Source organism: Lynx canadensis, chromosome C2 (assembly GCF_007474595.2).
Source record: "Lynx canadensis isolate LIC74 chromosome C2, mLynCan4.pri.v2, whole genome shotgun sequence".
Lineage (NCBI taxonomy): Eukaryota > Metazoa > Chordata > Mammalia > Carnivora > Felidae > Lynx > Lynx canadensis.
Genome location: NC_044311.2, coordinates 152547147 through 152563797, shown reverse-complemented (window position 1 = coordinate 152563797; position 16651 = coordinate 152547147). Strand labels below are relative to the sequence as shown.

The following is a 16651-nucleotide window of genomic DNA, read 5'->3' as shown; positions in this document are numbered from 1 at the left end:
GGACTTCTATTTAAAATATACCATGAATTCTTAAAATGCATTCATAAGAAAATAAAAAATCCAGTTTAAAAATCAGTCTGACACGTCATCAGAGAAGATACATAGATGGCAAGTAATCGTATGGAAAGATGCACAGCGTCATCGGCCATTAGGGAATGAAAGTAGAATGAGACGCCCCTGTGCCCCTATTGCAGTGACCCAGGTCCAGGCACTGGAAACATGTACACGGACTTGGCTCAGCTTCACACAGAGAAGGGCCCACTGTGTCAGCGGCAGTGGTGTTGAGTCTCTGTCTCTGTCGCCCTGTGCCTTGCTAAGAAAAAGAATATAATAAAGATACTGACTTTTTGTTTGAAGTTCATCTAATTATATTCATTGCCCGATTGCCTGAAATGGTAAGAATGGAATGCGGCTTTTCTTGACTTGTGTTATTTAATCTTCAAGATGAGGATTTTTATCTTACCCCCCCTCTCCCCCAACACATAGGAGACTTCCTGTGATCAGAGTGAAGGTTCTTGCTCTTCTGAAGAAGAGGAGTGGAGGAGTGACAGGAGGAGTCAGAGTGACAGCGAAAGTTCAAGGTACTTGCTACTGCTTTAAAAAATTTTTGTTTTGGGGCACCTGGGTGGCTCAGTCGGTTAAACGTTCTACTTCAGCTCAGGTCACGATCTCGCAGTCTGTGAGTTCGAGCCCCGCGTCGGGCTCTGGGCTGATGGCTCAGAGCCTGGAGCCTGCTTCCGATTCTGTGTCTCCCTCTCTCTCAGTCCCTCCCCCGTTCATGCTCTGTCTCTATCTGTCTCGAAAATAAATGTTAAAAAAAAAAAATTTTTTTTTTTGTTTTAAGTAGGCTCCACACCCAGCGTGGGGCTTGAACTCACGACCCCAGGATCAGGAATCACACACAGCAACCACTCTGTAGGCTGGGGCACCCCCCCAGGTGCCTGCTTTTCATTGTTTTCATCTGCTCAGCAGCCTAGTCCTAGGCTTGGATGGACCAGTCTGTGAAGGGCAGTTGAGTTTCTCGTACAATTAAAAGGAGAAGAAAACTGGGAGCGCCTGGGTGGCTCAGTTGGTTGAGCGTCTGACTCTGGCTCAGGTCACAATGTCATGGTTCATGAGTTCAAGCCCCATGTCAGGCTCACTGCTGTCCTTGCAGAGCCTGCTTGGGATCCTTTGTACCCGCCTCCTCCTTTCTCCTCCCCTGCTTGTGCTCTCTCTCTGTCTCTTTAAAAAAACAAAAAAAAATTAAAGAAGAAGAGAACTGGATTAACAGCTGTGTGTATAGAAAGTTTTTTGGGTATGTTTGTACACATTTGAGCCCACAGTGTACAATGTAGTCTTGGGCTGTAGTCATAAAGAGCAGTATCGAGAATGTATGTGGTAAGACCATCATTCTGTTTACTGTCAGTTATTGCATGTATGGACCTCTAGTTTTGGGGTCCAGATTTCATGGGACCCAGATGTTAACATCTGTTCCTCCTTTTGGTAAATAAAATGTCAACTTCACCTTGGCAGATGCTCGTGCCAGAAACCTGGACATCTTTCTCTCTTCACAGCATAGCCATCACCAGGTCTAGAAAAGCGTCCCTTCCAAATAGGACTCAATCTTATTTCTGTTCCTATGGATGCTGTGCCGGTCTAGACCACCATACAATACTCCCTTTTTCCTGTCATGACTTTTTTTATTCTGTTATGATTGAGGGGCTGGAGTGATTTTTAGAACCCTTGTCTATTTTTTTTTTATAAATTTAATTGTGAAATATGAAATATACATAACAGAATTTACCATCTTAACCATTTTTAACTGTATATTTCAGTAACATTAAGTACATTCATACTGTTGTGCACCCAGTCTCCAGAACTCGTTGCAAAATTGAGAGTGTGTACGTATTAAACAGGGATTCTCCGCTTCCCGCCCCTCCCCTGGCAACCTCTGTTCTGCTTTCTAGCTCTGTCATCATTGTCTTTTAATTCAGCTTCTCTTGAATTTTATTGTACAAAGCAGGTGCTCTTACAATTTTTCTAAATAGCTCTTTTTAAATAAACTGCTCTTAGAAATGTGCGTGTGACCGTGAGTGTGTTTTATTGAGCCTGAGAGGTGTGTGGTTGGCCAGTGGTGGTCTCAGTGGAGCCCTTTGTCCTGCTTTCTTTCCTGCATTTGCTGAAGCTGGTGGTGGCAGGGGCTCATTTTCTAGATCTTGTTTCCTGTTTGACGCTGCTGCTGCTCTGGACTGGGCCGGGACCACTTCCTCTCTTGGCTCTTTCGTCCTGTTCAGGAAAGTCCCCCTCTTGGCAAGGAACTTTGACCACTTCCAGCTTTCTATCTGCTGTGGCTACACTTTCCTTGGGATTCTCAGTGTGTTCACTAATGGTTTTTCATTCCAGTTAGAATTTTAGTCTATTCCCGAGTCACCTTTCACTTGGGGGAGGGGGGCCTACTCTTACGGTTCTGCATGACCTCTACTGTTTCCATAATTACATTCCCATCTTCTGAAAGGGAAGTTGTTGGTGGGCTCTAAATGTTGTCTTCCATGAGGTTTCCTGTATATTATACTTAAAACAAAAACTTCCTCAGGCTTACATCCTTTCCTAATTTCCAGTGTCTCTGTCTCTTCCTCATGATCTCTGGTCATTTCAGTATTTGCTGATGGTGAAGGCAGATTGTTCAAGTTGAATCTTCCCAGGATCCTTCCTTCCCTCCTCTTCATCTCTTAAGATTATGTGATTAAATTGCCATTAGGGCTTAGATTCTGGTTCCCTACAAACACATACTGCTTTTCTTTCCTAGTGACTCGTCATCTAGATACTCTGACTGGACAGCTGATGCAGGCATCAATTTGCAGCCTCCTTTACGAACGTCATCACGTCGACGAGTTACCCGCTTTTGCAGTAGTTCAGAGGATGAAATGTCTACTGAGAATTTATCTCCTCCAAAAAGGAGACGAAAGAGAAAGAAAGAAAATAAGCCTAAAAAAGAGGTAAGAGAAGTATATCTTCAAAACATCTATTTACGCTTTCTATCAAGTGTTTCTGTCCATATTTAGAAATTAAAAGTCTTAGGGAGATTGGAGATTTTATATACTATTGACACTGTTAAGTCTTCAAGACTCAAATGTAAAATGCAAATTTATATTTGGAAAAGCTACTTTCTTCTGAAGGCTTCTCTATCGAATCTGCCCCAAATTGGCGGTGGCACCGGCTCCTTCCTCAGTCTGACACGATAAGGGGGAGGGAGCTCTGTTTTGCTCAGAATCCCACAACTCTTTATTTTCTCCTGTTAATTTCAACACCAGAACTATACTTCAGGGCATTTTAGGGCACTTTCTTCTTGTTTCCTCTGTCATTGCCCTGTGTCCCAGTTACATCTGCCATGTTCTCTTTCATTTGGCACGTTCACAAGCAGGAGTACTTGTGATGCTCCTATTTCTTATCATATGTTCAGTGTTCATGTCGTGCAAGTAACAGTCATTATTTAAAGATGCCACGTCTTTGTATTCCTCACGTATTGCTGTGTCACAGACCATCCTGAATCTTAGCTCCTTACAGCAACAAACATGTATTCCTGTTTGGTGGGTCAAGAATCTGGGGGCTGAAAAGCTAGGTGAGTTTTGGTTCCCAAGGTCACAGTTATCACACTGGTTGGAGCTACAGCTGTCTGAACGTATAACTGGAGCTGCCTGATCTTCTTTGAACCCTATTCAGTTGGGGAGTTGGCTGTAGACCCAGCTACTCACCACATGGGCCCCTCTAAAGAGCTGCTTGGGCATCTGTATGACATGGTGGCCGACATTCCCTCGGTTAGGTGATCCAGAGGTGTCAGCAGGGGTAAGCCTTAATGCCTGTGACAGCTTTGTCTTAGAAACCTCTTGTCACTTCTGTCTTACTCTGTTTGAGTGGAGCGGTTGTGGGCTGCACCTGTGGAAGAGATGAGGAGGATCAAAGAGTTTGTTGGCACATTTTAAAGTCACCTGTCTTAAAACCTCAAATCAAGAGGAGTCTCCCTGTGATGAGTAGTCCACGGTGAAATTCAGAATGGTCTCTCGGCAGAGCAGGCTGGCTGTCGAAGAGGATTTAGGTTGGAAAGGAGCCCCCTTCCATAGGATGTCAAGTGTTATGAAGAGTCTATTAGAAATCCGGGAGAGGCTAGATGAGTGCCGGGGGAACCTGCACTGCTTTCACCAGTGGCCCACAATGTACACGCTCCCGTGTGTGTGAAGGAACCAAATACGTATGCCGTTTAAAAACTGATCATTAGGCGACGTGCCCATTCTCATTTGACATAGCATTTCTCACTTGGTGAAGTTTCTTTTGTTTGTCAATCAAACCACGCCCTCATGCCCTTTCTGTTGTACTGGACTTTGTTCTCATCCCCTTGGCAGAGCTTGCGGAGGATGACTCCGGTGGAGCTTGCAAATATGGAACATTTATATGAATTTCACCCTCCCGTGTGGATAACGGACACCACACTTCGAAAGTCTCCTTTTGTTCCTCAGATGGGTGATGAGGTGAGAGTAGTAAAATTTAGAAATGGGAATATGGACCACAAGATAGTATTTTACCCTTAGGTTTTAATTTATTTTTAAATGTGTACTTTTTGTAGGTAATCTATTTTCGACAGGGTCACGAAGCTTATATTGAGGCAGTCAGAAGAAATAACATTTATGAACTGAACCCTAATAAGGAGCCATGGAGAAAAATGGATCTTAGGGTAAGATGATCATATTATTAAGCCATTAAACATCTAGCACTGTATAGTTAAATTATTTATAAATCCATTAAAAATAAACCTTCTGGAGGTATATTTCATTACTGTCTTTTTGACTGCCTACTTAAAAACATTTCTGCTGTTACCTTCCTAAGCCTTAGGATCCAGCAGAAAGACGTGTTTGTCAGTGGATGGTCTTCATGTATTGCTGATTGGTGTATAAAATTATAAGTGTGTTCGTCACTCAGGAAGGCAGCTTGGTAGTATATATCATTAATGTTAAAATGTGTGTATCTGGGACATATATTCAAAAGAAGTGGCAGCTTTTCAAAAGAGGAAATACAAATTGGAAAAGAAGTTGAACCGCGTGCACAATAGACTAGTCTATTGGAAAAGCTTTAGCTCCCCTATACTTAACCAGTTAAATAAAAAAAAAAAAATTTTTTTTAAGCAGTGAAAGAAAAAAACCCCACATTTTAGCAAGTAGCAAAGATTTTGGTTTGTTACCAGTTACTCACATTGGTGACAGGACAGGGTATATGAAACAGCCCGGACTTTGTAGAGGCTATCTTGGCGATTGGAATTGAAACTGGAAAATATTCAGATGTTTTAAATCCGTGACTTTATTTGTAGTGATTTAGGAAACAACTGGAAGTGCATGTGAATTTATGAGCAAGACAATTCCATATCCCTGTTTATAAAAACAAAAATTAGAAAAAGTCCATGTATCCTACAGTACTGAATGGATCAAGTCATGGTACCTTTTGCAGAGTTGATTATGGTATGAAGCCCACTGTGTAATTGAGGCTTTTAAAATACTTGAGTGAATGACTGTTAAATTTTTATAATTTATTACTAAGAGAAAAAATGGGATGTGAAATGTTGTTTGTGGTTATGGTAATAAAAACTTGCAGACATGTAGTCAACCAGAATAAATACATCAAAATGTCAATGGTGATTATGTATGGAATAGCATTGCCGTTGATTTTTTTTTTATTCTTTGTATTTTATATGTTTTTGATACTTTCAGTAACTATTAGAAGGTAAAAACAACTATCTTAGCAAAGATAGCCGTTTTTTTTCTTCTTCTTCTTTAAGTTTATTTATTGATTTTGAGAGAGGGAGAGAGAGAGAAGCCCAAGCAGGCTCTCTGCTGTCAGCACAGATCCTGATGTGGGGCTCAATCCCACGAACAGTGGGATCATGAGTAGGAGTTGGACATTTAAGGGACCGAGCCACCCAGGCACTCCCAAAGATAGCTGTTCTTAACTCTCCTTCAACTTAGTGGCTCTCCGTCTTGAATTTGGCTTACCATATGCTCTGATTTATTTAGGTCTGTTTCACTTATCACTGAGTTGATCCTCATTATTCACAGATTCCATATTTGTCATTTTACCTACTAGCTGCATGTTATTTGTAACCCCAAATCGATGCTCAGGGTGCTTTCTGGTCATTTGCAAACACACACACAGTGGCAAAAAATTTGACTTCCCTGACCGGCCTGTTACCTCCTGAGGTCGAGCGAGGTGATACCTTCTTGTTTGAGCTCTCACATCATAAATAAGTGTCCTTCTCACGATCTATTGAATCTATTGAACATAAATAACTTTAGTGTTTTTATGCTTTTTGTTGGTGACTTACTCTTTAACATAGCCCCCGAGTGTGATGCTTTAAAGTGCTCTGCTGTGTTACTCAGTACAAGAAGGTGATGATGTGCTTTCTGGAGAGAACACCTGTGTTAGATAAACTTTGTCTAGGCATGAGTGAGAAGTCCTTTTGGCTGTTGAGTTCAGTGCTAATGAATCAACAGCATCTTCAATGAGATGTCTTTACACAGAGACACACATAAAACAAGATGATGTATCTCTAGGAAGAGAACAGAGTCAGAAAGAAATTCAGATTATTCACAGTAATTGTCTTTAGATATTGTGCTGATCAGTGACTCTTATATGTTCCTTAACACTTTGTGGTAGGTTTTCTAAAGTGAGTATATTCCTTATGTTTGAAACAGTATTAAATGTCTATCCTGAAAAAGATGTGAAGATTAATTTTAGCAAAAATGATTTAATCACTGTTAACTTGGAAACCTGACTTACAAGTTGACTTAATGTGGCAATACGTGGAGATTTATAGTCTTGAGAAATTGCTTTAACCATTTTAAACATTGCATTCTTTAAAAAATATCTATTAAAGGATCAAGAGTTGGTCAAAATAGTCGGAATACGATACGAGGTTGGGCCCCCTACGCTCTGTTGCCTCAAACTAGCATTTATAGATCCTGCAACTGGAAAACTTTTGGACAAATCTTTCTCTATTAGGTATGTGTTACTCTTTTTTTTTTTTATGGAATTGTTTAAATTTAGATGTTTCCTCTTGCTGATCAGCATGTCCCTCATAACTGCGGGGTAAATAGTGGAGCACTGTGGACAGCCTAAGGCGGGAGTTGAGGTGCTCATAGCTGGGAGTAAAAGTAGTATGCTGTAGCAACAATTAGGCATTGGCATGTTTATACATTTTTCCATGCCACTAATGTGTGGAGAACTCTGGCCTGTAAGGGAATTTGTGTCTGTCTTTGTTTTTGAGAAAATGTTAGAATAAGTGATTTGCTAAATGTGTGCTGTCCATTATGGTGGCCCTTAGCCACATGCGGCTCTTGAGCTCTTGAAATGTGGCCGATTTCAATGGAGTGTGATGTACACACTGGATTTTGAAGACTTGGTATGAAGAAAAAGTAATGTAAGGTATCTCGTTATTTTGTATTGATAACATGGTGAAACCTTGTTTAGGGTACATGGGATAAATTAATTTTACTAGTTTCTCTACTTTTTTTAATAAGGCTAGTCAGAAAAAAATTAGAAATGCAGCTCCCATCCTGTTTCTTTTGGACATTGTTGCTTTAGACTGTAACCTGCTGCTCAGGGAGTTTAATAATCTTTTATTTCTGTTTAGGTACCATGATATGCCGGATGTCATTGACTTTCTTGTACTGCGTCAATTTTATGATGAAGCAAGACAGAGGAATTGGCAGTCTTGTAAGTCTGTTCTTACTGAGTTTCATACACTGTTAGAAAATGATCTCTCCGTTTATTGGCCTATTTTTTTGTTGTGGTGCTGCGTGTTATGGTGGATGCAAACATGTGAATTCTGGAAAGAAATAGAAGTGCCTGGAAAGTATTTTTTGCTTTACTGCTTCTTCATAAGGACTGTTAGCCAAGCAGCATTTCTTGTGGGGATTATTTCTTACGCGTTGACTGTATGTTAGGGGTGAACTTTTATATCCTTTCACATGTCCACAGTCTGCATTTTTTTCTATCTTTACTGTGACTGGTGTAATTCACAAAGTTATCTTATGATCTAAAACAATCAGGAAATTGAAAAATAATGCAAATTACTTCTAATCTGCATTGTAAATAATGCAGCCACTTAGGAGAGTTCATTCGCCTTTGAGCAGTTTTGGTCTCTTACTAGGAATAGTAAGTTTTAGGCTCTGTCGTCTAGTGTACACGTTTGTAAATGATGTTAAGGCCTCATTAATTTTCCTAGTTGTTGCTGCTTTTTTCTAAAGTACTACAAATAGGTAAATTTTCGACAAATTCCCTGAGTCATCCCTATTTGAAATGAAAGGTTGTTGGAGAACGTGGCTGTTCTTAGTGGACTATTTTTAACGGTAATACCCACACAAATAGTCAGGACTGTTTTGGGACTAAAGGAAGTTTTTCTTGAAGAAAAACATCTAGCCATACACAGAAACAACCAAGACCAAACTCCAGTCATCTGGAATGTGCCGGAGTTAAGGTCGATAGCCAAATCCTGAGGAACTTCAAAGTTTCGCATCTGTTCTGTTTATCCAACACCCATGACGTCTAAGTTGGAAGCTCTCATTTTGTTCCGCCCACATGTGCATCCAGAAATTGTTTTAAACTCCCGTTCTCTGTAGCTGAGCTCTAGAGATGGATTCCCACTTGCCTCTTGAAATTTAGTGCCTTTGTTTTATTTTTGTGATTGGGAAATTAATGTACCAGATCTTTTAATTAATTCAATTTTGCCCCCCCCCCCCCCCATAAAATCTGACCGATTCTCTTGAAGTTTGAGCAGTGTTAGTAAAGGAAGTTGCTTAATCCTGATTTTATTGTGTGAAGAACTTTACTAAGCATGTTTATTCTACTCTTGAATAGGCAAAATCAGGTTTGTTTTTTTTTAATTCTTAAGGAAAAGCCAGGTTTTACCTTCAGAAAAGTGATTTCTTAAGGCTCCTTTTAATTTAAAGTGTTATCTTACAGTGAAAAATACTTTTATCTAAACCGAAAGTATCTTCTAGTTGTTTTGTTTTTGAATTTTTTTTTTAAAGTTTATGTTTGAGGGGTGCCTGGGTGGCTCAGTTGGTTAAGTGTCTGACTTCGGCTCAGGTCATGATCTTGGGGTCCATGAGTTCGAGCCCCGTGTCGGGCTCTGTCCTGACAGCTCAGAGCCCGGAGCCTGTTTCAGATTCTGTGTCTCCCTCTCTCTGACCCTCCCTTGTTCATGCTCTGTCTTTCTCTGTCTCAAAAATAAATAAACGGTAAAAAAAAATTTTTAAAGTTTATGTTTGAAAGAGAGAGAGAGAGCGAGGGGAGGGGCAGAGAGAGAGAAGGAGAGGGAGGATCCCAAGCAGGCTTCATGCTGTTCATGCAGAGCCCAACGCGGGGCTCCACCTCACAAACTGCGGGATCATGACCTGAGCCGAGATCAAGCGTCCCACCCAGGTATTCCTCTTCTAGTTTTAGATAAATAGGGAAGGAAAGTATTATAAAGTTGGTTCTTGGTATCAAAAACTGGCTTTTTTTTTTTTTTTTAAGTTTATCTATTTGTTTTGAGAGAGAGAGCAAGTGGGAGAGGAGCAGAGATAGAGGAAGAATCTTAAGCAGGTTCCATGCTCAGCATGGAGCCGGACGTGGGGCTCGATCCCGCAGCCCTGGGATCATGACCTGAGCTGAAATCAAGAGTCTGACTGAGCACCCAGGCGTCCTGGGTTTCTAGTGACTTTGAAGAATATAAAAAGTACATAAAAGTCATGTTTATGTGAATTTAAAAATATTTTAAGAACCTCAAAACATGTAGCTCCAGTAGTGATACTGCTGTTGTTTTCAGTTGTAGAGAATTCCGTGGAAGCATACTTTGTTAGTACTCTTTGTGGGTATTTTATTACGTAAATATTCTCTCTCTGAGGAGTGAAATACAGCTTTAATTTTGATGGATACCATTTCTGTCAAACCTTCCTTGAAAGCAGAATTGTTAATCTACCAAGGAATTGTTAGTGGTGGCTAAGCAACTTTTTTTGTTACTGGTTTTGTTTTGAGAAAGGTGGAATGGATGGAAGGGAAGAGGTGGGGTTATGACAGCAGTCTGTTCCTTTTGTAATGTGAAACCGAGCTCACCTACAATGTGTTCCTCTAGAAGGGATGCCGTTGTAGGGTACACAGACGATTACTGGAGTCAGTTGGAGCATTCTGTACAGTTACTTTGGTTTGTGGATGGAGCCCTCCTAAGATCTACTTCCTGCTTCTATATATCCTCCTGAGATAAAGGGATATGTGGGTGTTTAATTCTTTTTTTTATTAAAAAATTTTTTTTAATGTTTATTTTGTTTTTGAGAGAGAGAGAGAGACAGAGAGAGCGTGAGCAGAGGAGGGTCAGAGAGAGAGGGAGACACAGAATCCAAAGCAGGCTCCAGGCTCTGAGCTGTCAGCACAGAGCCCCATGAGGGGCTTGAACTCACAAACTGTGAGATCATGACCTGAGCCGACGTTGGACACTTAACTGACTGAGCCACCCAGGTGCCCCTAATTCTTTTAAGTAATAAAGTATGTAAGCATATCCTAGGGTATATCTAGAACTGATTTTTATTTTTTTTTTTTATTTTTTATTTTTTTAAACATTTTATTTATTTTTGGGACAGAGAGAGACAGAGCATGAACGGGGGAGGGGCAGAGAGAGAGGGAGACACAGAATCGGAAACAGGCTCCAGGCTCTGAGCCATCAGCCCAGAGCCTGACGCGGGGCTCGAACTCACGGACCGCGAGATCGTGACCTGGCTGAAGTCGGACGCTTAACCGACTGCGCCACCCAGGCGCCCCTAGAACTGATTTTTAATGTGAAGTCTTAAGAATTAAAATTCTGTTTTATGTGGAAATATTTATATAGGGAGAGCTTTAGAATAATCATGGATTCTAGTCATACTTTTATAATATGTTTTATTCAGGAAGTACATGTTTCAGAGGTATTTAATATACTTACTAAGCAAGTATATTTTGATCATATACATCGTTGTAGAAGATTATTGAGTTTTGTTAAGCTTTGTTCTTTGTTCCATGTTGTAAAATGTGGTCGAACCTATTTTGGGGAAATGTTTGGATCCAGTAAACAACAGAATCCAGTCAGAAGCATGTTAGTCTATTGCACTGTATGGTTATACACCGTCAGTAAATTACTCAGTGTGACATTGTATCTTTTTACATTTATTTTATTGCTGAAGATTGCTGGAAAGTGGGGAAGGATGGCTGATTTTAAGATAAAAAAAGTAATTTCTTTTTTTATCTATATTATATGGTATTTTATAAATTAAAAATGTGTCTCAGACTTGGTCATCTTTTATAGGTGATAGGTTCCGTTCTATCATTGATGATGCTTGGTGGTTTGGAACAGTGCTAAGTCAAGAGCCATATCAGCCGCAGTACCCTGATAGTCATTTCCAGTGCTACATCGTTAGGTCTGTATGCAGTTGAAATGAATTCTCTACAGACATTCGTTCATTGTGGTGGGTGGTTTTATGAATAATATGTTTCAGGTGAAAGACCATGATTTAGTCTGTCATTGAGTCCTGTCCGTCATCGCCATGCAGTGTCTCTCGCACGCCCTGGCTGCTTCCCGTTCACCAGAACCCCCTCGGGACAGGTTCTGCTTGTCTCCCTGGTCCCATTTCTGTAGCCTCTTAATAGTTCCTAGTTGAGGAGTACATATTACGTCATTTCCCCTGTTCAAGGAAATCGTTGCTGCTTTTCCATCGGCTGTGGAATAAAGTCACATTCTGAAGTGTGGCATTCAAGGCTTCACAGGGTTGTTGAGTTTTTTCCACCTACCCTGGGTACAAGCCACACAGGACTTCTGACTTTGTCTTTGAACATTTTTAATGCTTTCTTTTTCTCATAGTGTATTCTCCTAAAAAAAAATCTTACGGTTAATATTTAAACTTTCATTGCTACAATAAGGTTTTCACATTTTATTTTTGTTTACTCTTTTGTGGATACCTAGTTATTAGCCACAAGTTGTTTTTATGAGAGGCTAACTGGACTTTTGGTTTTTTAATAGGTGGGACAATACTGAAATTGAAAAACTTAGCCCATGGGACATGGAACCAATTCCTGATAATGGTATATGATTTTTTTTTTTTTAAGTTTTAGCAGAAACTATTTAAAAAAATTTTTTTTAAACATTTATTTTTGAGAGACAGAGGGAGAGGGAGGGCCATAGAGAGGGAAGAATCCCAAGCAGGCTCCACGCTGTGAGCGCAGAACCTGATGCAGAACTCAGACTCATGAACCATGAGATCATGATCTGATTTGAAATCAAGAGTCGGATATTTAACTGACTGAGTTACCCAGGAGCCCCATGGTATATCATTTTTAAATAATGAAAATATTTTACCTGTTTTCAGTAACTGTGAGCTTTAGTAACCCCCCACAGAATTAATATGAATCGGGCTGATTAATTCTTATCCTAGGCTTCAAGTTTGATGCTGACTGCATTTTAATAGCCCATTATCATTTCTTACATAAACCTGGCTAGTCGTTTTGTAGCATTTCTCTCCGTTTGGGCTTGTTTCATATTTACTCATTATCCAGGGTTTGCATTTCTGGTGCTAGTGTTAGAGATGTGGTATATGGTCCTCAGTGCATCATATCATGAGGCACATGATGTCCATTTGTCCTATTACTGGGGGTGTTAACTTTCATCATGTGACTTAGGTGGAGTCCCAGGTTTCTCCACTATAAAACCACTGCTTTTTCCTTTGTAGTGTCTGGTTTAGGAGTTTTGACAACTTAAGTATAATATATATTTGGTTAATTATTTTTCTTTCTTGTTCTTTGGAATGGAATTTATAGTTGACCCACCTGAAGAGTTAGGAGCTAGTATTTCTGTCACTTCCGATGAGCTAGAGAAATTACTCTACAAACCTCAAGATGGTGAATGGGGCCAGAAATCAAGAGATGAAGAATGTGAACGAATTATTAGTGGTATAGACCAACTTTTGAATCTTGGTAAGTTTTTAGTGTGGAATGTTTCATGTTCAAAGTTTTCCTTTCCTCAAAGGTATTTTTTTTTTTTAATGTTTATTTAATTTTGAGAGACAGAGAGTAGGAGTGGGGGAGGAGCAGAGAGAGAGGGAGACATAGAATCCGAAGCAGGCTCCAGTCTCCAGGCTCTGAGTGGTCAGCACAGAGCCTGACGTGGGTCTCGAACCCAGGGACCATGAGATCATGACCTGAGCCGAAGTCAGCCACTCAATCGACCGAGCCACCCAGGCGCCCCTCCACAAAAGTATTTTAAAAGCGCAGCAAACTTTGGTGGCATTCTTCACTACAGTTTCTACTTGCTCCTTTTTGTTTGGGCCTGCATTGTTAAGCGTGGCTCTATTTTTGAGGAATTTGCAGAGAAATAATCTCCTGTGGGTAATGAATTTATTGATGAAAATGTTTTGTGTCTGCCTTCACAGACATAGCAGCGGCTTTCGCAGGGCCAGTTGATCTGTGTACGTACCCGAAGTATTGCACCGTAGTAGCTTATCCAACCGACCTCTACACGATTCGAATGAGGCTCGTTAATCGATTCTACAGGTTAGTAGAAACCTCCTTTCACAATAGTTTGAAAAGGTGTTTGGTCATCCTGAGTGGAGTGAATGGAAGTGGTGGTTGATCGTGACAGTGGTGGAGTGGGGGCTGATGCACGCTATTTTCTGTTTCACTCTCTTTCATTATAGTGATCTTGTGGTCTTCTGTGGTAAGACACTGTTCGATGTTGGAGAGGTGTCGGATTAAAAAAAATTCCACGTGCTTGTTACAAATTATGTTAAGTAGTTAGACATCATATTTATTTGCATGTTATTCCTATTTAGCAGCTTGATTTTTTTTTTTTTCAACGTTTATTTATTTTTGCGACAGAGAGAGAGCATGAACGGGGGAGGGGCAGAGGGAGAGGAGACACAGAATCGGAAACAGGCTCCAGGCTCTGAGCCATCAGCCCAGAGCCCGACGCGGGGCTCGAACTCACGGACCGCGAGATCGTGACCTGGCTGAAGTCGGACGCTTAACCGACTGCGCCACCCAGGCGCCCCTAGCAGCTTGATTTTAAAAATAAAGTTGAATTTTAAAAATTAGCCTTTGAAAGATTGATTCCCCAGAGTCATCAGCTTTTTATCTTTGGCTTCTAGAGCACTGATAACTATAAAATTTCCTATTATCAGTGATTTTTAAATTTTTAAAAAAATATTTATTTATTTATTTATTTATTGCTTATTTATTTCTGAGCGAGAGAGAGAGAGAGACAGAGAGAGAGACAGAGAGCTTGTGGGGAAGGGGCTGAGAGAGAAAGAGACATAGAATCCAGGGAGACGCAGGCTCCAGGCTCCGAGCTGTCAGCACAGAGCCCGATGGGCTCGAACTCATGAACTGTGAGATCATGCCCTGAGCGGAAGTCAGACGCTTTACCGACTGAGCTACCCAGGTGCCCTGATTCTCAGTGATTTTTTTAAATTTTAAGTAATTGATAGTATTTTATTTGTTACAATTCATCTACTTTGAGAAATTACCATTTCAAAAACCTGACTTCTTACATTGATGGTGTACTTTATCTCTGTAGCCAGACATGGGAATGTGCATTTGTTCAGAAACCACTTTGCCAGGTTACTCTCTTAGGATTGATGATATTTAACACCTTTCCTTCTTTGAGTCTCAGTAGCTTCCGTTGTGCCTGTAGACACTGTGAAAGGGAGGGTTGCTCCAGGTTGCTCTGGATGTGATGAAGTGAACTGTTAAGATTTTTGGTCTTTAATTGTATTCTCTGTGGTTTAGCTTCCAGTATAATTGCTTATGGTTATGATCAGGTTGAGAGCATTAGAAGGTTATTCATTGTAACTTTGCACTTAGGATTTAATATATTAATACATGCTGGCTTAACGTGCTGGGATTTTTTTTTTTTTTTTTAACAACCTGGTTTCTGTGTTTTTGTTTTCTGAGCTCTAAATTGCCTACTTTTTTGTTTTGAAGGAGGCTATCTGCATTAGTTTGGGAAGTCAGATACATAGAACATAATGCCAGGACATTTAATGAGCCTGAAAGTGTAATTGCAAGATCAGCTAAGAAGATAACTGACCAACTTTTAAAATTTATCAAGTAAGTTACCTCCTATTATAGATGTGGAAAGTGGCTTTGCATATCTGTACCTCTTGCAGCCATCTAGTTCTTAATTTTTGCTCTCTGAATTACACCCTTTTATTAATATGCTATGTTAAATAACATTTCTGTACATATTTATTGTGATTATTACTTTTAGTAAAGGCATGAAAAATAGAACAATCCAATGTTTTCTGCTTTTTAAAACTGAAATAATTTTATACTACAGAAGTTGCCCTATATATACCCTTCACCGGGTTTCCCTTAGTCATTTTTCATGACTGTGGTGTCCTTATGAAACATGAAGAAATTACCCTTGGTATAACACTAATGGCTGCACACGCTTGCTTGCATTGGGAGATCATTTAGGAGGAGGACGGAAAGTGGGATCTGAGTTTTAACATCATCTGTTCTGATGAACGTTGTCTGTCACTTTGGACGAATTGCCCAGCCTGTTTCCTTTGAAATTAATGAATTGTGCTGTGTGATCTTAATGCCTTTTTACCATAGCCATAAAAATTGTTTGAAAGAATTATGTAGTAGAGAAGATAATTTATAAACTGTGCCATCATTTTTACTGTGTGGCTACAAACTGGGAAGTAACTGGTTCTGGCCTATCTTGCTTTGCTGGGTTGAATCCACTTCTTGCCTGGACGACCTGGACTTGTTTCCTCTTCCCCAGGACTTTCATTTTTTTCTACTTCAGGAAAATCACATACCTATTTTCATCTTCTTCATGCCTAGATAGTCCTACTTCAGCATTCTTTCTTCTGTGTGTACAGGGAAGTTAAGATCTAATTTGCTTTAATTTCTGCTTCTTCCCTCTATTTTGTCTCAAGTCAATCCATGTTCCTGGTACTTACTGTATGAATATGCCTAGTGATGTGTAGGAACACTCATCTTCACATTCATCCAGTTGAGGCCATAATTGGATTATTTCTGGATTGCCAGCTTAATTTTTATACCTACTTAGCTGGGGAAACAAAAACTTACTTTCCATATTCTAAGATGGTCAGTTGTTTCCGCAGAGGGTAGATTAAAAAACTGGATATTCCTTTGCTTGAAATTAGGTATGCATACTTGGGGAACTGTTTATATCTTAACCTGTAGTTTGAATCTTTGACATCAGACACGACAACTGCATACTCTTAAACATGTGAAAAATTGCTTTTTAGGAATCAAGACTGTACACATATCTCAGAACTTTCTAACACTTCCGAAAATGATGAGCAAAATGCCGAGGATTTGGTAATGAAGTTTGTCAATTTTATAATGATTTCTGTTCGTTTCAAATGGTAATTTAAAAATATTGAGCGAAGTAGAAAAATAACAATTCTTGCTATATTCCAATGAACTATGAAACTATTTTGATAAAAATATATATATTTTTTGTTTTTTTCAATATATGAAATTTATTGTCAAATTGGTTTCCATACAACACCCAGTGCTCATCCCAAAAGGTGCCCTCCTCAATACCCATCACCTCCCCCCCCCACCCCCACCCCCCATCAACCCTCAGTTC

At 39.9% G+C, this 16651-nt stretch overlaps 1 protein-coding gene across 1 annotated transcript in view; it reads left to right on the top strand.

Annotated features, from left to right (window-relative positions):
* The window catches only part of BRWD1 (bromodomain and WD repeat domain containing 1), a 124847-nt gene that overhangs the window by 79930 nt on the left and 28266 nt on the right, over nucleotides 1-16651 (top strand). The window contains 12 exon segments of the mRNA XM_030330594.1: nucleotides 487-581; nucleotides 2789-2978; nucleotides 4380-4505; nucleotides 4601-4708; nucleotides 6899-7023; nucleotides 7655-7737; nucleotides 11339-11450; nucleotides 12050-12111; nucleotides 12844-12999; nucleotides 13455-13575; nucleotides 15004-15129; nucleotides 16305-16377. Of these exon segments, the coding sequence (XP_030186454.1) occupies nucleotides 487-581; nucleotides 2789-2978; nucleotides 4380-4505; nucleotides 4601-4708; nucleotides 6899-7023; nucleotides 7655-7737; nucleotides 11339-11450; nucleotides 12050-12111; nucleotides 12844-12999; nucleotides 13455-13575; nucleotides 15004-15129; nucleotides 16305-16377 (1377 nt within the window).